Source organism: Anser anser (genome assembly GCF_964211835.1).
Source record: "Anser anser genome assembly, chromosome: 8".
NCBI lineage: Eukaryota > Metazoa > Chordata > Aves > Anseriformes > Anatidae > Anser > Anser anser.
In genome coordinates, this window is record NC_139728.1 from 573,370 (window position 1) to 598,636 (window position 25,267).

General features: G+C 36.5%; 2 protein-coding genes across 3 annotated transcripts in view; one reads left to right on the forward strand and one right to left on the reverse strand.

Moving 5' to 3' along the window:
* RPAP2 (RNA polymerase II associated protein 2) overlaps positions 1-22,993 on the forward strand; it is a 37,157-nt gene extending 14,164 nt beyond the window's left edge. For both annotated transcript variants that reach the window (XM_083847496.1, XM_083847497.1), the window contains 3 exons: positions 4,678-4,746; positions 22,140-22,289; positions 22,878-22,993. In XM_083847496.1, the coding sequence (XP_083703622.1) occupies positions 4,678-4,746; positions 22,140-22,289; position 22,878 (220 nt within the window). In that variant the 3' untranslated portion in view covers positions 22,879-22,993. The remainder of the gene's footprint in view (positions 1-4,677; positions 4,747-22,139; positions 22,290-22,877) is intronic.
* The window catches only part of GLMN (glomulin, FKBP associated protein), an 80,626-nt gene that overhangs the window by 35,444 nt on the left and 19,915 nt on the right, over positions 1-25,267 (reverse strand). The gene's annotated exons all lie outside the window — the stretch shown is intronic.

Below are 25,267 nucleotides of genomic sequence, written 5' to 3' on the forward strand. Positions count from 1 at the left end.
TAATTAGTGTAGAGCTGTTTCTAAAGCAGCAGATAAAAATTAAATGGGCTTCTTCTAAAGAAAATTTAAACTTAAAATAGCAGGCCATTTTTGCTCATGATCATCAAACTGAATTATACTTCAGCATGGAAATATGCTGCTCTTCTTCAGGGGGTAGAGGAGAGCTGGGTTTTATGTTTAAATTTTTCTAGCTGAAGCTTGAAGCATAGATTATGTTTCTTTCATATTTGCCTGTGCTAACCTGGGTTAGTAAAATTACAACTTTGCCCATATTAGTGCAAGCTTTTGAAAAATTATAGGTAGCTGAGCTTCTCTAAAGTTACAACTTGAACATCCTCATCCATGAAGTCTGTCTTACAGAACAGGCAAATGGCCAAACTAGGAGGTCAGATTCTTGAACTGACATTAATAACATATCCCTACATCGAGGAATATAGATGTGTGAGTGAAAAGGCTGCTTTGTTTGCAAAGATGCTGACAACTTTACCTTGCAACAAAGTTCGATTGTATAAACAAATGTTTAGAAAAGGAAAGAATACTCAGGATTAGTTTATAAATGGTTATAAAGAAAATACATTTAGCAAAGATTATTTTATGTTAACCAGTTGCTTTTTTTTTCATCTTTTTTGTAATATCTGATGCTGTGGACCTGATCAGGGGGAGGAGGGGAGGTGTTAATTACTCTGCACAATAATCTTTTTGTCTATCTGCCATTTCTTGTTGGACTGTGTTCCTGTTATCAAATTGTTTCCTAGAAGTCTCAGAAAATGTAATCCTGCTGAGGTGTTGAGCACCTGCATTGCTGAGAGTTTCCTTCCTATAAATTCAAGTTTCCTGAAGTACCTGTCCAAATTCTAGCATAGGGCTTTTATGGATGTGCTTAAATTTGCTGCCACAGCAAGTACTGGTTACAGATCAGGCCATCGTTGCTAATGGAGTTCTGCTAGCAAAATCAGCAGCTGACAGAAATTGAATGGGAAGCCAACCGAAGGAAAAGAAGTAGGACCGACTTGTGTGCTCTTTTTGTGTCATTTTTGGGTTTACTTTTTCATTTACTGCTTACTTCAACCTTGGACTCCCCTGTACTCCCAAAGCTTCTGTATTAGAGTTGACTTTCTTTGCAGGCTGGGCTCCAGTCAGGTACTGGGAGGAGATTCGAAAGGGAATTTGTCTGCATCTTACTTTTTAGTGCTTTATTTGTCAATTTGTGCCACTTTGATTCATCTGCTCAGTCTGAGCTTCTTCATACAGCATTAGAACTGCTTTGTGGGTCCTATTGCCTAATGGATGAGGGAAGCAGTTAAGTCCAGCTATAGTGCATCTTCCTCCCACAAGCTGTGCAGGGGCAAAATACAACACCCATAAACTACCAGTTAAGCAACCCACACAGCTATTTGGGAGCATCCAGGACTCTTGGCTTACCTATCCATTACTACAAAGCCTAAGAAAGTGGAGATGTTCTCTTCTGAAAAGTTGTATATTGTTTTCTTTCTTTGGGTAGGTGTGGGAAAATTTAGCCAAACTCTAACAGAAAATATTTCACTGCAAATCCCAAATCATGTACCCAAACTTTTGTAGTGTTTTAACATTTCCATAGTATGTGTATGACAGAAATCTAGTGACCTTTTTCTCCCGTCTTTCAAGGATTGTTCTGAAGTAACAATTTTGGACAGAAGCAAGACAAAGAATTAATGAACCATTTTTACAGAGGACTTGCACTTTCCTGTTTTCTGAAAGCTTTACTCTTCAGAGGCCTTGGTGTTGACACACAGCATGTTCTTGAAAGTGACTGCCCTTCCTCTGCTCTGTATTATTTAAGGGTTTACACCTGTAGGTTGCCAGCTTTAGTCTGATCTGCCTAAAATGTGTGAGGTTTTTTGTTTTTTTTTTTTTTTTCAGTTGCACAAGAGCTTTAGGACAGGTGTTGTAATGAAAGGTTGTGGAAGCCTCACTTCATCCAGTCCAGTGACAGGTACATCAGCAGATCTGTACTGCCACATGCTGCTGGTTATCTGTCTTAGGACTACCTCCTTCATAAATAGCATATTGATGGCAGTGACTAGTGTTGAGACCTTGCCAATCAATACTAACATTGAATAAGAGTTAATTGACACAAATAACTGCATCTCTCAGTTTGTGTACAAGAATGACACCTTCCTGTGCTCTAATCAATAATAACTCCTTGTAGAGCATTGAAATAAAGCTGCTTTCTCTATTTGACAGAGTTTTCCCCGGTGATTTGGATCTGTCTCTTCCATTGTGTCTTATCATAGCAGATTAACTGGAATGTTACATATGAATTGCCTGTCAAGATGATTCCATCAGGCATTTCTTGGTAGTGTTTATCACTGTCATCAATATTGAGTCAAGACCTTCAGCCTTTGTTTTGTTTCTTTTTCTATAACCAGAAAAATGAAACAGCTTTGTTGCCAGCTACTGCCATTAGCTATTTCAAATAGTAATTGGTAGACATGCATCTTTTAATAGCAAAAATCATCTATATTTACCAAAATTATTGGTTCTAGTTTGACATGATAATTCCTATACATGTAGTATAATACACTGCTTTTCCTTTCATCATTTAACAAAACTAGGGCAGTTAAGGTACTATTTGAGTAATCATTGCTTCAAAATCTTACTTTGGTTGGAAAACTTGGAGATTTGAGGAGGAAAACAGGATAATATTGCTTTGTTCATTACTATTCTTAAAAATATGTTTTTGAATATATTTCTGAAAAAAGGAAAACAATCCTTTAAAACACCTTCATAACTATTTTTAATGATTATTTTGAATATAACTGGCTAGAATTTTTCAAAAAATAGAAAATAAAAGTTGAATTTTAACAATGGCAAGTATGAGCACGTCTGTTTTTCCACCTTTGAAGGTGTTGGGTTTGGTTTTTTTTGGTAACTGCATATTTTCCCAAAGAGATTAAAAATAATTTAAAAAATCTTACTGAGGGAAGAATACCGTGGAATTGAATTTGTTGTGAGGTATTTCATTTTATAACTTGTGTTTGGAGTAAGAAGGAAAAAAAAAAAAAGACTTAAGTTCCTAGTCTAGAAACCTAAATGTCTAAATGATCTGCATGGTCATTGCTGTGCTTTGGGATCCCTTGAGCACAGTAGCATTCTGGTCTGCTCCTGAAGCTGAATTTATCATACACCACCAGGAGAAGGGATGTGCCTACACTCTGAATGCAGCCATGTCCTAGTAAGGAAATAGAGGCACAGTTAACATTTGATTTTTTTATTATTATTATTATTATTTTGGGAGCTAACATAAGCTGTGTCATGAGCATCTGTCTTGCTACCATAATGATGTTTAGTTAGTAATATTGTGATAAAATTGTCAGAGCTGGTAAGGGATCTGGTGATAAAGCCCCTATGGCTAGGCTGCCAACTTTTACAGCTAATGCTGCCACATAGTTTTCCATATGTGACTTCTAAATCATGTATTTCTGCCAGCTGCCACAGTGCATTTAAAACTTCAAGGAATCATGTCTTCCTTTGAAATGTCTAAAACAATGTCTCTTCTCCTAAACTGAACCTTGAACATGTTATAGAAACCTATTCTCCTACCTCTGCAGTGGGCGATGTTCTCAACCCTCACTGTGTCCCCTCTCGTAATGAACACTGGTAAACAGCCCCTGATGGAGCAGGTGAAATACCAATTTTTAGGAAAGTGGTTTACTCCCAGACCTTTTAACTGTCTCCCAGCTTCACCAGTGCCTGTAGACCTGTGTTAATAACAGGGTAGCTTCTTCCTGTGTCTGAATTTATGCAAGTCTACAGAGAGGGGAAGCGGAGAGCAAGAAGGAAGCAAACATATTGAGGCACTTACCCATTAGTATTTCTGCTATATGGCGGCACCTGTCTGAATAAAATTAATGCTGCTAGCTTTTTTTGGATGCCTACATAGCCACAGCTTCTTTTTGAGCTGTGACTTTTCCATAAATTGCTCATCCTAAACACATGCCTAAATGCAGCTGTAACAATTGACGCATTGTTTTAAGTCAAATTAACATTTGAGTTAAAGAAAATGTCTTACTATGGAATTATACCATGTGAGTCAGTGGGTATAAAATGTAGTGGTCTTGTTGTTGAGCAGCTGTGTGGTTCTTGATTCACACCTTTTCTTGCTCTTTTATCTGCCCTGGCTCCCATTGCATAAGTTAGAATTCTAGATTTTCATTTTAATAACAAGGATCATCAGAGTACTGTCCCCCAGTATCTTAAAATCCAGTCTATTTCTGCAACATTAGCTTTTACAGCAAATCTGGATCTGAAACTAACAGGGGAAACAGTGTAGGAAGGCCCATCTTCGCAGAAAGTGTATGTGTGGTTCCTGAGAACGTCCCTTTGGGTGTCAGGGACAGTTGAGCCCTCACAGCAGCCAAGATTGTGAATTCAAAGAATTAGCTTCTGTTCAGTCTTCCCCATCCAGCTTTCATGTGGAACAAAGACAGATATTGGGACTTGTATAAATCCTTTGTTACAGGATATGAAGAAACAGATTCCTGAAAGTTGGTGACTTGCTCAGACAGAGCTGTAATTTCCACATCGTAACTCTGCATACTAAGTCTTTTAATGGTAGACTTCTAATTCAGCAATTAAAATCTGTTTACTTTCACTTTGAAATGTGCTGATTTTTTTATTTTTTTTAAATTATTACAGGTTAACGAACAGAAACATTATTCACAAAATGCCTGAATGGACTCTAATTGCTATCGTTCTGTTATCTGTGTAAGTACCCTTTAATGTCAAATATTCTTACACACAGCTGTCTTAACTGGCCTATTAAGATGAGATTTAATTTTCAGATAAAAGAGAGAAAATATTTCTTGTAATTGACTGGGGGAATCAACAGAAATATTCTTTTATGCAAATGAAATGAATTATCTGGAACAACAAGTTAACAGTGGACAAGCTTAATGTTATTTAAATATATATATATGTATATATATATATATATATGTATGTATGTATGTATGTATTTTTAAAGAAGAATGGTGGGAGGAAGGAAGAGGGTACTTCACTTTCTTCTATTCAGTAATGCCAGACTTTCTTCCCTTGTCTGACAGTAGGATATAATGACACGCGTTATTTGGATGCAGCATAATTGTTATAGTTTCCCATTTTACTTCTAATTTCTTAAGAGATTTTACTTTCACAATTAAAGTCAAATTACTTCCATAAAGATATGGCGTGCTTCTACTTGTGTTTATTTGAATAATCTAGCAAATTTGTTTGGCAAGGGAAAGCTTTTTAAGCAGCTCTGACTTCCTGAAAGCAACGTTGGGACACAGTATTTTATTTTATGTGGATTAGTTTTATGCTTAAGATTATGATACTGAAGTGCCTAAAGTCCTCCTCAGCTTTGTTCTACATGCTTTCCAAGGGTTTTACTAACTGGAAGTTTGTTTTTATTATAGTGTATTTCAGTAAACTTGTATGCTCAGGCATGAATTATAAAAGCTGTAGTCATATGCTTCAAATACGTTCCTTAATTTCTATTTTCCAAATTAATGTACCTCTCTGAGGTTAAAGATATAAACTCTGCGGTGTATAAAACAGTTATCTCAGACATTCATATTAAACATTTAACATTAGCTCACCTTTTAAGAAATCACTGGTGGTTTCACATAGTGTCAGGCCCTGCCTTTCAGTAGGGTTAAACCATCAAGCAAGCCTTGTATGTCTTTCAGCTTGAATTACAAGATTGCAGAAATCTTATTTCAGAGACTGTTTATTACCGTGCTGCTGCTGCTGGGTTTCCTGGGTCACTGGAGCCAGTAGGACACAGAAGTACTTACAGACATTCAGAGGTCAAGAAGTGTTGTGGGCCAACCTCACAGCGTCCCCAGTACTGCACTTACTTTCTTTGATATTACTGCAGTCTGACACATTGTTCTGGCTTTACTGTCCCAAGGAAGGCTGTACTAGTAGGCATTAGAGTAGGCTTCAGCGAGCCTTACATCTGTGTCACCCAGCCAGATACTGCTCAAATGATTCATTAAATCAGAACACAGAAAGTAACTTTACTTGAATGCCTTGGCATAAATATTTTATCAACTATAAGAACAAATCTTTTGTCATTTTTACTATATATTCTTATGGTTGAATTGGTAATTTGTGAAACAGATCTTACGAATTTTTCAAGTAGTTTCGTACATTTAAGGAAATTGTGATTCTTTTGCTAAGAAGTTAAAATATGTTGCTGGTCTCTGCTGCAGATGATGAGCTCTAAATGTTTACATACCTAATGATTGTTTTACAGTTGTTTTAAAATGTTCTACAAGTAGCAGGCAGTCTTGGTAGTAGAAGCAGAGAACCAAGTCTTGTTTTACCTTGGCTTTCTAAGGGCCCACCCCTAAACAAATAGGTTGTATTCGATCCCAAAGTAGAGTGGATTTTACCTCTAATACTATTCTAGTTAAATTTCTAATACTATTCTAGTTAAATCACAAATAAAACTGCATTTGATTTCAACTCACTCTAAGATTCTTGCAAGGTCATATAATCTTCAGATTTCAAACAACTTCTCCTGGCCTCCTCTTAGGAGAGACTGTGGGAAAAATGTAGACGGTGTAGAATGAGTGTTAGGTTTCTCTATGAAGATTAAATGTCCAGTTTTGACCTTTCCGGAAAGGATGCAACATGCTTCATGACTTGGAAATGATAATCAAACTTGAGGATATAGTGGAAGATAGACGTGTTAGGAGAAAAGCTACTGAGTACTTTTTCCAGAAACCTGGCCAAGATCCTCACAAACAGATCTTCAGATTGTGGGCCTTTGTCACCTCCTATAGTCTGCTAGGGAATCAACCCTATCTTACTGATGGTGCTCACAAAAAAGGATTATAATCTGTTAAATCCTCTGCAGCCTCCCCGTCACTACACTGAATGATGATGCATGTTGCAGCAGATGTAATGTCACTTAGATTGAGGAGTTATATGGGGCCTGAGTCAGAATGCCTTTTTACTAGCTTCTGTAGCTGATGAGGAGAACCTTTGCAGGACATGTGTTCACGTCTTCATCTAGTCCCAGACACAGGATGGCCATTTTACTCCTAACGCTAAACAGTGGAGTAAATAAGCAAGACCCTGAAATAAGGTAATACTACTTCTTTCCATCAGGACAAAAGACCATATTACACATACCCTGTGGTGCAGGATGTTTGAGAACACAGACCAAAAAAAGGCAGAGTGAGCATGGGATTTCAGGGTATACATCAAGAGAAACTACGAAGACCTCAAGTATTTTTGCTTGTTTGGAAGGGGGCAGAGTTGTTTTGTTTCAAGTAGCAACTGTTGCACTTGCACCCCGTTTTGTGCATTGATATTGTGGCTCACCACTTCCTTCTCATATACAGCTGAGGACTCATACAGCGTACTCAACTTCACAGTGCAATTTCAGAGTGCCCTGACACTTTTTGAGGTATGCTACTGGGCAGAATCACTATTATCATTACAATGGTATCGACTTAAAGTGTCATCACTGCTTAATACTTCGTATTATGTTATGATAGTGCTATCCTCTTTTCATTAAGTGCGTGTGGATTCAATCTTTGTAGGATACCATGTGTAGGATAGTAACAACACCTAATTTTGGTGCTTAAATAAGACCTGGGCTCCCTTTAGAGTCTGCTGGTCTTCAAAAATTATTCTAAGTACTTACACACCCTTAAGTCTATTGACTAGTAAAAAAATCTGGGCATTCAATTAATTGTTCTAAAGGAAAGTACCTGAAACTAGACAGTGTGACTATCTTTCTAAAATTTATAAAATGATGGAGATCCCAACAGTGGTGCATTTCTTCTTTCTAGTGAACAGCTGGATTTATTCAATCAAACTATGGTATAAAATATGAACAGCCAGTCTGAGCCTCTGTTGAAAATGTAGCTTGAGGCACTACTGTCTTTGTGACCAGCACTTTCAGCAATGCTGTATCGACTTTTCTAGAGTATACTTCAACAGCCGGAGAGTTACATTCAAATAATTGCATTCATACCTACCATGGAGTGGGTAACTCCTTAAAAATGATCTGTAGAAAAAATTTCTTATTTATTTGCCAGTTGGCAGTAGTAGATTCCTGTGTCTTCCTGTTGTAATATTTAGTATGTTAAGCAGAATTTTATGTTATAGTAATGACTTTGAAATGTGAACTAGAATACAGAAATTATATCTTTTTTCCCCAAAAGAACTTTGCAAGATAACAAATTGAAGCAGATAATAGGTACACATACAGTAGTCAAGAAAGAATGGAGAAAGCAGTGGGAAGATTGGTTGCTATACAAGCATGGGCACTTGCTGTTTTTAGTGTATACCCCTGGTACAGTCTAATGGAAAGCTTTCAAGATATTTTCAGGAAATGTCTGCTTTCATCTTACTTATCTGAGCTGGCTGGTTCCAGTGAACTGTGGTCAGCTTCATCTACAAAGCCTATGCAAGAGGTTCCTCCTGCTAAAAGCTTTGAAACATTTCAGAATGTTCTGGGATTAGTGTATATGCATTGGGCTGTAGTATTTAAACAAACTCAAAATGAACATGATCACAAAACAAAAGCCATCGTTATATGTGTGCAGCCACTTTAGATAAATGTGTCATGTGGAGATGTACTCTAGAGGTTTACTCTCTTGGAGATAACAGTTCAGGAACTGGAGAATCTTGGGTTCAAGTACGTTTTTTTATTTCTTTGCACACCAAGAGTATGTCTATTGCTCAACACTGACATTTCTGCATTATTTTAAGAGGAATTCAGATGTTTGTGATATCTCTACTGTGTTCTCATCTGAATGTCTGAAATGTACTAACACATATCGGATATGAATCAGATTTGCAGAGTGACTGTAAAAAGTACACTTATAGATAGGCTTTTTCCTACAGAAACCACATACAGATCAGCTGGATGATGCTTTATTTGGCAAGTCTGATGATAGAAAATAGGTTCCAGTTGAGAAAAGTCATTCCTCATTGAGCTAGAAATATAATTATTTCCCATTCTGAAACAGAGTTTGCAGGATCAAAAATCCAAAAAGCCTTTCTTTTTATAAAAGCATTTGAATTTTGTCCCAGTCTTTGTCCCTACTCTCGGTCACAATCTGTAGAGTCATATTTCTGTATGAGATAGAGAAAAGGCAAGTTTTTTGAACATGGTAAAAATAAATAAATAAATAAATAAATGTCATTCTTCCCTTTTATTCTCTTTATAATTTTAGATTGTCATTTGGGTACGTGTGAACTCAAATATGTTTTCTGTTAAGCAGTTCTTACTTATCAGCACTTCCTAAGCAAACTCAATCTGCTTATTTAGCATGTTGTGCAGGAGATCAGTGTTACTTTACTTCCTCCTAGCGTGTTGCAGTATTACTTGGGAAATATATATATAGAATGGTATTTTGAGGGATTTGCAGGGTTGCTCATTGGGATGTTAATAGTGCCAACATGAAAATTAATGAAATATCTTCTTCATTTGTAAGGGAGAAAAGAGAAGAAGAAGAAACCTAAACAATTTGAAAGAGGTGTTTCTCCCCATACAAAAAAGCGCTGTGTTGCTAGCACTGGTGTACAAGAAAGTGACCGTCTGTCTGTATTTCAGTGCAACATACGTAACAGCTGCAGTCTTTTTCCACTCTAGTATTTCTTGTGGATAGCCTCTTGAATGGGATATTTGGAAGTACTATACCCAGTGCAAACTGTCTGGGGTGAATCCAGGGTAATTAGTTCCCCTTTATGGTTCTGGTCCTTGGTCTCATCAGCAGGAGTGGAGCCTTAGCACACGCTGTGTCCTGGACCTTTGCGTGTCGCTAGCGGGTTTTGGAGCTTCTTATTTAGTTGCCCTTGGGAACTTTATATTCCAAATGTACTTGTGGTTTATGAATTAAAAGAAGGGTACTAGGGAAAGTACTTTCCTCTGCCACTCCATTTTTGCCTTTTGTATGAGTAAACAAAAGATTTCTGTTGCAGCTTCTTTTTCATCCCTCTGAAAGATAGCATGCCTGATTTTGGAAGACATTTTTATCGTGCTGACTCTTTGGGGAGCTTACTTGGTCAGTGGAGTTCATGTCCTATTGAACTTCGTGCCACAACTATGTGCTGATCAAGCAGATCAGAAAAAGTGCCCAGCCCTATTAGAGACAGAACTGTCTTAAATTTATGTTTCTTGAAAAGATATATATTCAGCAGAGTTCTTTTTTAATGTCATATTTTCTCTCCTTCTATAATTGCTGCATACAGCTTTGCTTATTGGAAGTAATGTCATAGTAGAGTAAATTGTACAGTTACTCTGTAATATAGGCAGTTCTGAACGGATAATGCAAGTATGGCATTGTGAGTAATACAACACCTTTATCAGCTGCCCTAAACTTAGTTTTAAACATATTTTAACTTCAACCACTGTGCAAACTGAGCTGTTAATTTTGCAACTGAGTCCTGAAGCTCTAGCCTTATGAAAATATACTTGCTTCCTTATTAATAATTAATCTTAATACATTCAATGCAAACTTTTTTTTTTACTATGAAACATTACCCATCTGTTAGAAGAAAAACATGACTGACACACAAACACATCGTTTATTTTCAGAGTTTTAACTTTATCTTGGTAAACTTTCCGAAGTTACATTTGCTGGGGACATAATATACAGATGATGTTTTTGACTTACAGGAAACTTTGCATCATAAGATGCAAATCAATGTTTATTTGGCTTGTTGTTTCTGAACAACAAACAAATAAATTCAGAGGTATACATCATTGAACGGTTACTACCGCTTCTTAGAATGTGATCTCCTGTTATTCTGTACCAGTATAATTTCTAGCATGGGTTCTAGATTAATTTGTTTTGTGCTATGCAGAGTGTCATAACAATACCACTGTTAGCCTAAGAGATGTGTCCTGTTGTTCTTTCAGGTCTGAAATAAACTGTGCCCAAAGTAGAAGTGTTGCATTACTTAACTCTTCTGGAACCCCTATAACAGAAAAACTTTGATTATAGAAAATCCCCAAACGAACAGTATCTTTCAAAGATCTTACCAGTTTTCTCCTTATGGTGCTTGATGCAGATTATGAAATGTAAAACGTTATAATGCAAGACAGAAAGATAGACTATCTAAAAAGACAGTACTTCATTTTGGGGATGCAGGTTTCTTTTGTTGTATTGCTGTTAAAAGTGTCAGACCTGACATGGCACACAAGTGTTTTTATTACAAAGTAAATAACATTTTTTTAAGGAGAAGGAATCCTGCAAATGATGGAAAAGCATGAAGAAGAAAAGTGGCTTTATGAATGAATTACGTCTTGGAAAACAAAATTAGTTGAATAACTGAGCAAAGTTATAATTTGCTTGGATCAGAGCAGTAATCCCGGTAACTACTCAAAGACCCATGCATCAAAGATCTATGTCAGTTGGGGGAAATGAACAGAGATGCATTTCATTAGCTTTTATATGGATAATGTTATGTTGTAGAGTGTTGGTGTTTCTATAATACTCTATAGTAACCAGAGAGAAACTGAAAATTACTTAGAGGCATGAAAAATTTGGAGGGAGGAAGAGGTTACAACTAATTAATTCAGAAAGGAAAGAAATGCGTTTTGATACGATAAATGATAGTGAGTAGTACATTGATGAACTGAAGATTTGTTTTCATTCCCTACTAATGTAGGAAATGAGTACAAAGAAAATTTGTACTTCTCCTTAGTTTGTTACTTCTTGAGACATAAAAGCATTTTGACACCAAGTGTCCTGATCCACTCTGGCAATAAAGTTCTGGTCCTGATATAGAACGTAAAGACAGAAAGTGAAAAATGTACAGTATTTTCTGAAATGTGTTCCTTTCATATTTATGAAAACAGGCAGAAAATACAGTCTTTTTGGGGAGTTCATATGTTTAACTTCTGAAAGAAAAAAAATTGAACACAGTTGAAGCAAATCTATTCCTAGCATGTGTCTTTACTCAGCTGCATTATTCCAGGTGTTTGATTTGTATGTTGGACTGAAAGGCAGATAATCAAGTTACAGTGTAAGAAAGTTCTGAAACTAAACTATGGTCAATTTTATGATCATTGTTTCCGTGGTAACTGAGTACAGGTGAGTACATTTTATAAAGTCAAGTATTGGCAAATTATTTACCTAAGCACATTACGTTGTAGCTGTTCCAACTGTATGACAGCATATTTCTGATTTAATCTTTATTGAAGTGTTGTTGTTTTTTTAGTGTGGGTTTTTTTTTCATAACATTGAGATAATGACTTGATGGGAATAGACTGCCAGTGTGTGGCAGCAATAAAAACCCAGCAACTGCAAAAATGGATGTATGTGAAATAATACTGAATTCATAAAATGCACCAGGTTGATACATAAATCTTTTAGATATTAAATTGTCTCACTGTATGTGCCCAATAATTTACAAAATTTTACAAAGCACTTAAAAGGTTCAGGCTTTCTAAAGCTTAGATCTTAGTATTTGTTAATTTCACTGTGACTTATACCTGTGCTTAATTTCATGTAGCTAAGTAACCCAAGGACTTCAATGGCATAGATTGCAGTATGTGGGAGGTGTCAAAGGAAAACTTTGTGGACCATAAAATTTAAGGAATAGAAGACCGAAAAGGATGAAAGGATCAATTTTAAAATAAATTTTAAATGTATTACGTTTAAATTTTTGGCCAAGTTGAAAAAGAGGGAAAAATGTGGGAGCAAACACTAGAACTGAGAAGTACCCGTGATCTGTCAGCTGGTTAGCAGGAAACAGACTTCACATAAATGGAGCTCTTTAAACAAGGCCTGTCCTTGAAATGTGTACCTAAGAAACTTAGATTTGTTAGAGGGGAAACAGCTGATAGTGATTTCTTTTCTTCTGGGCTTATATTGTGAACATTTTATTGCCTTGGATTTATGCAGCTAAGTAAGCTAAATTGAAACCTTTTGGAACAATTCCTTGTTTGAATGGGCTTTAAACGGCACACGGTATTACTAAGTTCTGATACTTTGTTTCTGTGAACTAACATTGTAGTAATAACTTGGAACGTGGTGATGCAAAGGTGGGTACAGTACTGGATTAGGTATTTAAATAATCATTCTGCAGTCATATCTGCTAACACAAAATGGTGAAACAGTCATTGATCCAGCTAAACTGAAAAGTACTTAGGATAAGAAACCACAGAGGTTTTTCTAATCCACTGTTAAAGAAATTTTCTGGAAGGTCTGTCTTATACAAGACTGCCCAAATAATTGTTGTGGTGTGGTTTTTTTTGGTTTGTTTGTTTGTTTTCTGAACCTGTATGATATTTTGTGGTGGTAGTCACTTTAAAATAAGCAAATATTTGAAAATAGAGTTCCTAAAATCCTTAATACAGGATGCAAATAGAACCATTCCGTATTATTGTTATAGCTTTAAGGGAGTCCTGTCCTTGAATTTTTTTCACTGGCATTGTATCACCAAAGTATTTCCAGGGTGTTGGTCATCTTCTTTCCTATTAGACAGGCTAAGCCTGGGTGTGAAAACCAGTGTTCCCCAAGTACTTAATGAAGTCAACTACTTAATGTTCCAGGAACAGCATATATCTGGCAAATGCTGGCAGAGAACGTGACATCATTTTCCATCCGCTGAATGTTCTGAAAAGTGTAGTTCCTTTCCAGGACACTTACCAAGGGAACTCAGTTTGTTTTATGTGTGTATACATAAGGTCAGGAAACTTGTTCAGAAGGAGCATTATAGGAGTGGATTCTGTGTCGATGCTTGCATTCCAAAGGTTAAAATAATTGTCCAATGATAAGACTTGTAAACTTACTCTCATCTGCATAGAAATTGTTGTGATCATGCTTATGTACTGCTGGTCACTCACACGGAGTTGAAATATGAGAATAGTGAGAAATTCCACTTTCAATTTGCTTTTGGAGACGAACCATATTACACTATTACGTTGTGGCAGAATTGAATGTCCAAGCCAACCTGGTCCAAGCCCCTTGCTCAAGCTGGGCCACCCAGAGCAGGCTACCCAGGACCATGTCCAGGCGGCTTCTGAATGTCTCCCAGGGGAGAGACCCCCCAGCCTCTCTGGGCAGCCCCTGCCAGTGCTCCGTCACCTGCACAGTAAAGGAGACCTTCCTGTCTTCCAGTTTGTACCCATTGCCTCTTGTAGAAACTCTCATTACTGCAGGTATGCTTTCTGTTTGCTGTTAGTTGTATTCATTCTGCTGCAACAGGAGTGACATTTTGGTCCCACTCAAAGGGAATGGAAGTTGACTTCTATTTGGTTACCAACTGAATGAAAAGTGTGCGGAAGGTGAACTTTGAAAGAAGAAAAATATAATTATTGTAAGTATATACATAAATATGGTTCAAAAAACAATTTTGTAGAAGCTGCATACGAAAAAGTGAAGGTAGTGGAAACAGTGAACAAAGCTACCTCTTGAATGAACCCTAAGTTTTGCAATATGTTTGAATTAAGTAGGAATTCCACTTATTGATTTTGAGTCCATGTTTGTAGCATTGCTTTAAGTGTAGTGGACAAAAAAATAAAATATGAATAATTTAGTTTCTGTTGTCATCAGAGGATTAAACTGTCTGTGCATGGATGCTGTGGACAAGTCAGTACACAATAATGAAAGGAAAGTTAAATAATAAATAAAATATAAACTGCACTTTAGCTACAAAATTCTTGTTTTTATGATGAGAATAGGATCTTTAGGCTACATTTAAAACTAGACCAGAAGTAGCTTTTTTCCCTCAGTAAGAAAATTATCTATTTCTGTCAGTTGCTATCATTCAACATTGTATGTTTTATCTTTCTTTGAGGAAAACAGAAAACACAAATAATAAATCTGTGGAGATGAAAGAAAAATGCCTCTGAATACTAACTTTCCTCTTTGGCCAATAGGAGATACTAAAAAAGGGTCCCAAAGTAGGAGTTGCTTTTATTTCAGAGTTGCAAATGATACTAACCATAATCATATTTTTTCCCCACTAGTATAATTATTTAATTAAAAGGAAGACAACATGAGAGATATTTTTAAATACCACTGCATCATGTTTGTAAGTTAGATTCTTCCAGTTCAAGATTGTCTGTCAAATATTAATGAGTTCTAATGGAAAATTCACTTTAGGACAGTCTTTTGCTTTTAACAAGTTTTTTTTTTTTTGAAATGTTGAGCTTTTTAAATCATGCTCAAACTAAAGTTGTAAGAAATTAGTGTGTTTTTTTAATGAAACTGAGCATAGTGGCTAAATTAAATAATGGGGATGTAACGTTTATAATTTCTGCACAGTATGGTTGTGTAACTATTTAAATATACCAAAGATTATAATTTTTCTAAGTTCCATAGTATTGCAACTTTAACCTACAACTACACACACACTGTGCTTCAGATCGATTTTCTGGCTAATACTAACTTGCCTGATGGACATGTTTTGCTTCAACGTCTGTGGAAATCCCTGCTGTGATTTAAGATACTTCACTAACAAAACTGCTGTCCCTAGACAAGTATACTGTGTGTAGTGATACACTGGTGAATGAAGGACTCTATCTCAAATTGAGCAAGTAGACAATATGTTGGGGGTAGAACATCCAGAATGACAGTGATTTATTGACTTACTCTGTCAAAATGCCCGAGCACCTTTCAGTAGGGATTTATGCAGTGGATAAATGCAGAAAGTTTTTCAGTTCATCCTATCAACAGAAGCACTACTATTAAGGGATTGATACATTGGCCACAGTCCAGTTACATGTAGAGGCAGATGGTCTACAGGCCACAATGCCTATCTATTTCAATGAGTTTTACTGCTGATCTGTAACACTTGTTGTATTGACTCAGTCAACAACAAAACAGTGACTTCTGTTTAATCAGTTGCATTAGAGGCTTCCGCCATAGGAATATAATTGAAATGGAATCTAAGAGTGTATTCTGGAAAACTCTGCTATATTAAAAGAATGTCATTTCTGATTAGTAACATTTTTATTGCATTGCTAAGCCCATCAAATCTGTAACACAAGTAGTACAAATATATGGTATTTGTTAAGGCAAAAAAAAAGTTCCTTGTGTGTTGACAGAGTAGGACAGATTATAATGGAATGGTTGCACCAATTTAACATGGCTTTGTGTATTTCCAGAGGATTTTTAACACTTTATGAGATGAACTATTAATGAGAATGACTTGCAGCATGACACTGCTATTCAGGTTTTATAAATCTGTTCAAAAGCTTATTTACATCTACGGACAAGGTTTTGTGCTATCTCTTTTGGTTCAGTGCAAGGAGTGGGAAATTTACCGTAGATTGGTGCTGAAGGAGTCTTGGGCTGTTGATGAAATTAAAGTGCCTTGTATTACTGAAACAACTTTAGGGGTGCCTGTCAAAGTGACGGCAGCCTCCTTGGCACTGTCCTATGACTTACCGTTGATCCCAGAAGTGGTTCGACATGCTCAGCTTGGCCATCGGCCTACCTTCTGTAGAAGGACTTGCTCTGGGCTCCCCAGTGGCTCCCGCTTTGACCAGCCTTCCACAGGGTCAGTTTGAAGACAACACCCTCTCCTAGCACTTGCCAGCCAGCACTGCTGCGTATGGCACATTTTGAGCCGCTCAGCACTGTGCCGATCCTCTACACCCTATAGAAGCAATCCAAGCAGAGATGACTTCACCTTGGAATGGTAGATACCGAGATGGAAAAAGGTACTCTTTTTCTTAATGCTCCTTGTAACTCCCCAGAACAGAAGATATTTAGGTAATACTGTCCCAAACTGTATTTTTTACAAAAAGAATATGCAGGATGAGAAAAGTGGGAAATACTGTGTCCTTGTAACTTAGTTCCTCTAAGTACTGATTAATTATTCATAAAGATAACTGCTGTCCTACATTCATGAATTCATTTTTCCAGATACATAAGTGACTTGTAAGAGTCTTGCAAGTGTGAGTTTTGAGTGGAAATTAGCCAGACTTCCAAATTAACTTCCGTTATCTGTGACTCGCACGATGGTAGTAATCCCTGCTTTTGATTTAAAGACTTATGTCCACATGACAACAAAAGTGGTTCACAGGCATGCAACTATTAAGGCATTAAACTATATCTGGTGCAGTAAGAAAACCAACCAGTATCCAATTGTTGAGAACGAGTTTGGTTTTTTTGCACTAGTGTAAACTCTCAAATGTACTCATATGTTTGCATAGCAAGGGTGACTCAGCCCAATGTGGAAGAGTAGACATGATTATGGCCAGGAAAACATGAAGTGCAGAAAAGACAAAATGGTGTATTTAGCTTTTAGCAGCCTGCTCAATGAGGGAGTCCTCAGGTAAGAATTTACATCAGCTGCTCTGCTTTCACAGCCATTTGATCACAGGCACAAAAAGAGCCATGATCTTTCACCAGTCCATGCCAAACCCCAGCAACATGCTTTGATGTAGAGTTGTCACTGAAATATTTGTCATTTGTGCCCAAATATTGGTGATAACCTTGAAAACTTTTAGTATTCAAGGTTTTCCTGTTCAGGCAGAGATCTGTTTAATGCTTTGTTGTAGCTGATAGGTAATGATAAATGGCGCTCTGCAGCGTGGCACCTGCGCAGTTACATTGCTTCATGTTTTTTAGCATCGTGTCTCCTAAATCAGTCCTCATTGATAATGTGACATGACTTTGTCATAGCGGTGGAGCAAATATGCTTTGGCTATTTTAAGTGCTAATAGTATGTTGCTGGAATGGCTGCTTGATCTTTCAGACCCTTTACTAGCTATGTTAAATCACCTGAAGTGATGCTTGAGGCTTGCAAACATTTTTATTCTTTGTCAGGTGTAAACAGTGTGTGATTCCAGACCTTCAGCTAAAATGCTTGTGGGATAAAAGCTAGCCATGGTCCAATTGGCGACTATCCAAAGACAGCAGAAAAATGCTTTGGACTTCCTCGCAGGTGGGGACCCTTAGTGAGAGTCTGCTGAAGGCACCTTGGTCAGAAGCTTGTTGGCACCTTCCCTGAAGCACATATGCGGCAGTCTGTGACTGTTTGCTGGGGAAGGAAAAAAATGTGCTGCCGCTATTTGCCACCAGTTCTTGCTTCATTTCCATGTTCTGAAATGAGTGTTCAAGAAACTTTTGTGATCATTATTGCAACTCTGTCATTCTGGTAGAAAAATAGGTATCAGTCATCCTGGTTATGATGAGCTTAAAAAATATTAAGTGCCTGAAGCTAGATGAAAACTGAGAAAATTAAAAGGAAAAGAACTTCTATGTTGTGATGAATATGTTAGTCATTCATAGTGCTCAAACACCTATAGTTGGCAAAAATGTTTATATCCTACTTTCTAAAGCTTTCTGCACAAAGACAGGTGGCACTTGCCTGTTCCTTCATTCTGCTTTAGAATTCTGTTCTTGCTCCACCTCCAAGCATGCCAAACAAGGTAAAGCTTTTCTTCATGAGTGTACAACTGCTTTGCATGATACCGAGTACACTTCCGTGCACCCCTATTCTCTGCACTTCTTCTGTAAGTTTAAGTGACCAATTTTAGAGACTGGAAAGGAAAACAACTCTTAGGTGGTTGTGTTCTGACCGTTGTTTTCAGGTGCATGTTCAGAGGTCTCCAACTTGGTGATATCATATGGGTGGCTTCAAAATTTTAGCTTTTTCAAAGGGGACTGCAGAGTTCATTTTAAACAAGAAGTCCAGAAAGTTTTTCTTGAAGTCCAGTGTATGTAGGGGGGATGGTTTTGTAAGTATTGTAAAGCTTATTTAGACAGACTTTTTGCATCTTTGTTTAGGAAGTGCCAACTAGTGATTTATCACCATACAAAAATTGCCACTCTGCCATCATCTTTTCTGAATGTATTCTGTTGTATTGGTTAAGGTAGGTGTAGAGCTGTGAACAAATCATTCACACAACACTATCAATTTATTACATTTACTCCATGAAATGTGACTGACTTCTAGAAATGTTCTAATTTAGGTCAAACTTCTAAATGTACTTGTCAAATGTTTTTGTAAGGCGACTAATTCATAGAAAGCTTGGGGCTTGAGTAGAAGCACTGAAGCTATGTAAACATTCTGTAGTAGCCAGATGTCACTTAATGGCTTTATAGTAATACCTTGGTCTTCACATGATTTTTTTTTTTGAACATGTAGCATATGTGGAATAGCCAGCAAATACAAATTTTATCGCTCAGATATCGTTTGACATTCTTAACACTTTTTAAACTTTACAAAGACCTGTTTACCATATGGTATAAGTGGGTGTGCAGGAAACGACACTGTTTCATGAAGCCTGATCTATACCGTACTACTTTTCCATGAAGTGAGCATGAAAGTTTCCCCTTAACAGCGTGCTGAGGGCACTCCTTTGAAGCACAGGCGTATAACTTTGGACAGTAACATTTGTGTGTGCTTCTGTAGATGATGGTTGTTTGGTTTTAATCACTTAATCCTTTATACTCTCGTATTTGACTTTTTCACAACAGTTTGTTCCACATTAATGTTGCAACATGTGAAAGAACTAACAGAAAGGCATGATTTTTTTTTTAACTGTTGCAGTAACCAGTCATTATTATTGTCCTAGTATCTCCTGTCCTTTTTATATTCTGCCTTTTTTGAAGATGCTGAGAGTTTCAAGGCAATTCCACGATGCTTAAAGTCGAAATCCTGTATATCATTACATTGAATTAGTCATGAGAGCTTTTTCAGAGCTATGGTCATTGTAGCTGACAAGATAATGATTCCAAAGACTGTTCTGGTTTATTTGCATACAATTATGGTTTAATTGAGTTAGCATGCAAAGATGAGAGCACAGCCTTCAATGCTCTATTGTGCAGTACCTTGAATATACGTTGGACCAGTGTTACTAAGACCATGAAACTTATTACTCAGTGCAAACTGGCAAGTTGTGCTTGCTCGAAAAACAAAAGATTCTGCTTCTGTTCAAACAGCCATTTAAAAGCAGAAAAGTACCTGAGACCAACTGCTTTTCAAATGACAAGTCAGAGCATCATTTAAATGCCAAAAGGACACAGTTTTCCAAGACTAAAGTGTTTGTATACGTGTTCATAAATGTTTAATCCATTGCTTCATCTAGATGCCTTTTTTTTAAATAATTGCTAGAAACTTCTGTGTGTCTCTGAACTTACTTTTCAATTTTGTCTCCTGCTTATCAGATGATTAATAGCTTAATGACCTTTTTTAAACAAAGGTCATGTAAGAAAAAAAAATCAACAGCTAAAACTTATTTTCATTTTTTAAGTTTGTTCCTCAGTATTGAATGCCTGGCAGTTTCTCTGACAATAGGAATACTTTTTTCTTCCTTAGCGTGGGCTATAATAGCTGCTCTGTATACAGGATGTCTTAAACAGGGTGCAGTAGTTAGGAAATATTTGTAATTTATGAAACTATGTAATTTCACAAACTGCAGTTCCAAAAATATATACATACAAATGCACACACATACGTGTATACGTGGGGAGAGAGAGAGACTGTTTAGCCTGTGAGCTTCGTGGCATAAAGGTTTTGGTATGTTAGTATATTGCTTAAAACTGCGTAAGATTTCTGCTCTTTTAGAGAAATAATATTTTTATTACTCTCTTAACCACAAGGTAGGAGAAAGAAAATTCTGTTGAAACGTATGTAGATCTACAGTAGTGCAGTGTGTTTTGCAGCCTCCTGGCACCAGCACTCAGGAAGTCATGACACCAGTTTATGCCACCAGTCTCTTCTCATATACAGCCTCGTAAATCTGGAGGAGTGACTTGAAGAGGAGGAACAATGCATTTCCAGGTCTTTGACCCACTCACCTCATCTCCAGACCAACAACCTGAAGTGGCCACTCTGATCTTCTATCAGCAATTTCTGTTTCCCTGCTGATAAAGCATCATGATGCAAAAATCAACCTACAGATTGTCAGCCCTGGTTGGAGGCACTCTGTTTTACCAGATGAAACAGTAACTACTGTAATTCTCACCAGGAAGGAGACAACTCAGTCCTGTCTGTCAAATTACAGAAAAAAAAAGTGGCCTCAGTCCAAACATCACAAATCCCACTGTGAATATTTTGCTTTTGTGGGAGGATTCGTATAGCAGGGTTAGTGCATCAGTCTGTTTTGTGCCACACCATGTCATTACTTCGAGCATCCCTTAAAATCCTACTCAGCAAGTGTCAGTGCTAGGTAGTTATTTAGCATATACATATTAGCGTATACATATTGAAATAGAATCAAAAATAAATGAAAAAATAATTCTTAAAAGTATTATTAATGAAAAAATTTCCGAAACTTATTTTTTGTGTTAAGGAACTGGTTTATTTAATTTAAGTCTTTTATATGCAGCTTTTTTTAAGGGAAAATTGTCTTAATACCAATGACTGCATGGAGATTCTCAGTTGTTACTTGCAGGCTCTCTGAGCTGTGAAGTTTATAGAAGCTATAGACTACCTTGAGCAACTTCTTAAAAGCACATCATTTCGCAAACATTCTGAAATATTCCTGTATGGTGTCTATTTATCTATGGCACTACTTATCTAAATATAGTATTTGTGACCAAGTGACTGCATTTTGTGCCGTGCTGCGTGGGGGCAGTCCCCCAAGTAAGCAGACCGGACCCTCATGTATCTTACAAATGTAATGGTATGAAGCCTGACAGCATGTGACTCTGCAGTTATATACAACGTCTGCCAAGCAGCCCTGCTAAGAATTTGTGGTTAAAATATTCTTAGTTACTTTAAGGTGAATTTTATACCTCTTTTATATTTCATTCATACAAGGAACCATACAACTTCTACGAGATTAACATTTAGGAGCTTTTTGGTAAAGATAAAAATATTTTTTCCTTTTTATATGTAAATTTGCATTTTGTTCTGAAATTTGCCTACGGTAGGTAGCATCAGTATACAACTGATTAGAGGCATACAAACTAGTAGCCCATTTTTTTTTCTATTTAAACTTTTTTAGTTTCACTATATCTTAATAAGATTAAATATTTCAGTACAGCTCATACATATTGTATATAATGTATATAATCTTATGTATTGTACTGTAAAAAACCAAGTGTGACATTATAAACCACCTTTCTTCAGCACAGTGGTTTGAACTTTTACAAGCCTTGCTTTTTTACATCTAATACTGCAAGGTCTCTTTTCTGTATCAAAAAAAAAAAAGTTGGTTTGTTTTTTTTTTTCCACAGATTGTCACAAATTAGTCCAGTTTTCAAGAACACTCAGACAAGCCCAACGTACACACAGTTCCTGACCACGTTGCTAGAAGAACTGCATTTCAAAAATGAAGATCTGGAAAGTTTAACAAGAATATTTAGGAAGGACAGCCTACCTGAATGGTCAGTCACTTTTAAGCTATTCTGCATTTCATAAAACTAAGCAAATTGATTATTTTAATTTTCAGCATTTTGTAAGTATGCATAGTAACTATAGATCATATCAACCTTAGTAGAAAATGTGTAAAGTACATTTTAAAGTATAGAAATATATATGGTATGGAAATGAGTGTCATGATTCTGTCACTTACAGTAAATGCCAGCTGCTTATTACTTATCACTTTAATCTTTTGAGAATATATAGTTGTTTTATATGTAGTTGGCTTACTGCAATTTTGGGAGGAATTTTTACTCAAGTTCTATAAGGATTTACAACCAAAAAAAAAAAACACAAGTGGCTACAATGGCTAAGTCTCAGCAAAATGTAATTGTTATATTTAGTCTATGTGATACAAAGTTAAGCTAAAAGCTACACATTTTTTGCAATAAGGCTGAGACCTCATTTTGCATTCTAGATAGGTGGGGAAAAAAATGAGAGCACATACCTTATGTATGCTGACATTCAACTGATTCAATAAATCTAGCATTATAGTATTTAATTAAATAATTTGAGTATTAATATTACTGATCTCAGTCCTTTGTTCCCCACAGAACAAAACAATCATCTTTACATCTCCCGCTATCTGAAATAAGGGCATGGAGAACAAAAAAGAACCTTCAATTGTTGGATATTTTAAAATGAAAAATAAAATAAAGAATTCATTGTACTTGCACTTTTGCTTTCTTATGAAGAAGAACTTTGAAGTCTTTTGCAGAAGCTGACTCAGTAACAGCAATTCTTCAAGGTATGCATAAAAACTAGTTAAAATGTGGATGGTCTGAAGACTGTATTTAAAAGCAGTAGAAAGGAACCCGGATTTTTTTGGTTTGGATTTTTGTTTAGGAAATTTTGACTCAAATTTGCCTACAGGAACTGGGGAAAGAAAGAAAAAAATCTTGGGGGTTAAGAACACCGCTGCCTTTTTTCCAGTTGACTGAGTGCAGGGAGCAGTATTCTTTAAGAATGATGAAGATGATACACAAAGATGTTTGATCTATTGCCGGTTTATCTTGCTACTTCTAAAAAAAGGTGTGGTCTTTGAACTTGTGTAAAAGATTTCTAAACATTCTCTATTCGTTACTCATTTGGACTTCAAAATAGGTTTATTTAAAATTTATTTTTTAAAGACTAATTTTTGGCTTTCTGTAGTAATTTCATTTAAAACAGCTGTGTTGTTTAGATTGTATTCAAACTTGCTCCTATTACTAAGTGATTATGAAATGCAATTTAAGACTAATCCACTGGTAATTCTTAATGGTGCAATATACCATCTAAAGGCACAGTGCTCAGTTCATTGACACTGTTTTTTGAGAGACTTGAAAATGAAGTTGTAACTGACTATTTAGTCTGCAGCAAATGCCAGCAGTAGTTAAGACTGAAGCAAGACTTATCAGGACTACTGTATAGCAACTCTATTTAAAAAACAAAGTTTATTCCTTTGTCTTTCTTCCATAATTGGACACTGAAAGTAAACTCTGCACCTCCTTTATTGCTTGGTAGTTCCTTCACGATAAATGAGATAAATATGTTGATTCTCCCTGACACACAGAAGCCCATGCAGCTTTTTTCAGTGGCAGCTCAATTGTACAGTAGTATATTTAGGTGATGCCTGAGTTTTCCTAACATACCTTGTAATGGGAAGTCATGTTCAGTTTAGCTTGTAAAAGCACTGATTAAGAACGAAGAAAACCTTAATGCAGAGTTCAAGCTATGCATTTTTCTAAGTATGCAATAGGAGGAAAAAAATACCCATCATGATCAGAGCATCTGATGTCAAATTCATCAGAATGCATGCTGTAATTTAGTTAGTTTTTTTTTTTTTATACCGTGATGGAAAACTTTTTACTAGATACATATGCAAAGAAGGGACAAGACCTCAACAAAAGATAAGCTTTTAGAAGACTGAGTAATAGGTAAGATACACTGAGCAAAACTTTAATCTTTAATTTAATTCTATTTAGTTCTGATTTAGAAAGGTAGGTAGTTATAGGTATTATTTCCCTGTAGATTCTGAGCCAGCCACTGTTCTGGTCTGTGGATGTTTACCTTGGGACGTAGAGATTATAACTGCCCCATAACAATGCTGCTATTTGGTGTTTAAAATGCCCATCAAACTGGGAATTTAAACGTGTTTCATCAGGTTTGCTGTCTCACATTTGAAAAGTTTTTACATTTCCTGTCAGTTTAGTGGTTTGGTTTTTTTTGTTTGGTTGTTTTTTTTTTTTTTTTTTTTGCTATTTTTAGGCCTGGTCTTCAGCACTTACTGTGTTGGAAACACATATTTGTAATAAGACTGAACAGGTCACACGTCCAAAGATCTCTTTGTCAGGGTTCACTGTAACTGCTTTTACTTTCTGAGTTAGCAGCTCAAAAAAAGTAAGCTACCAGGATTTTTGCATCTCCTCCCGGGCAGCTGGACAGTAAGCTCACTCATTCTTTTCCTTGTGTTTAGTGAACAGAATAACTTTTCTCCTTCCATGACCTTCTTACCCAGTCCAGAGGAAATACTTCTGTGATAAGCTGGAAGTGCCCTGAAGGGATATTCTTCACTTACCTATAATGATCTTATCTCCCTTCAGTAAAACTTGTGTAAATAAATGCAGAAAGCGTACATATACCCATTACTTTCAGTAGTGGGAAGGCTGTAGACTCATTTCAAGAGGATCTTTCATACTACCAGCCTTAACCAGTTGTACAAAGAGCACAAACTCGAGCACCAAAAATTAAGTTCATTTATGTAGTTTTCTTATGAGCATGTTTTGTAACAGCTTAACTGCTTAGAAATGTTCAAATCTAGACCTCGTGAGCTTAAAGCTAGTTTCTGCTACAACTATCTGTCATTTAGCTGATCTGTCTTTTTCAGCTCACTTTTTTTTTTCCTTCTCATTTTGGTTCTGTTTTTAGGCAGATGGTTTCTTTGTGGCCTGGTTGCTATGCTTAA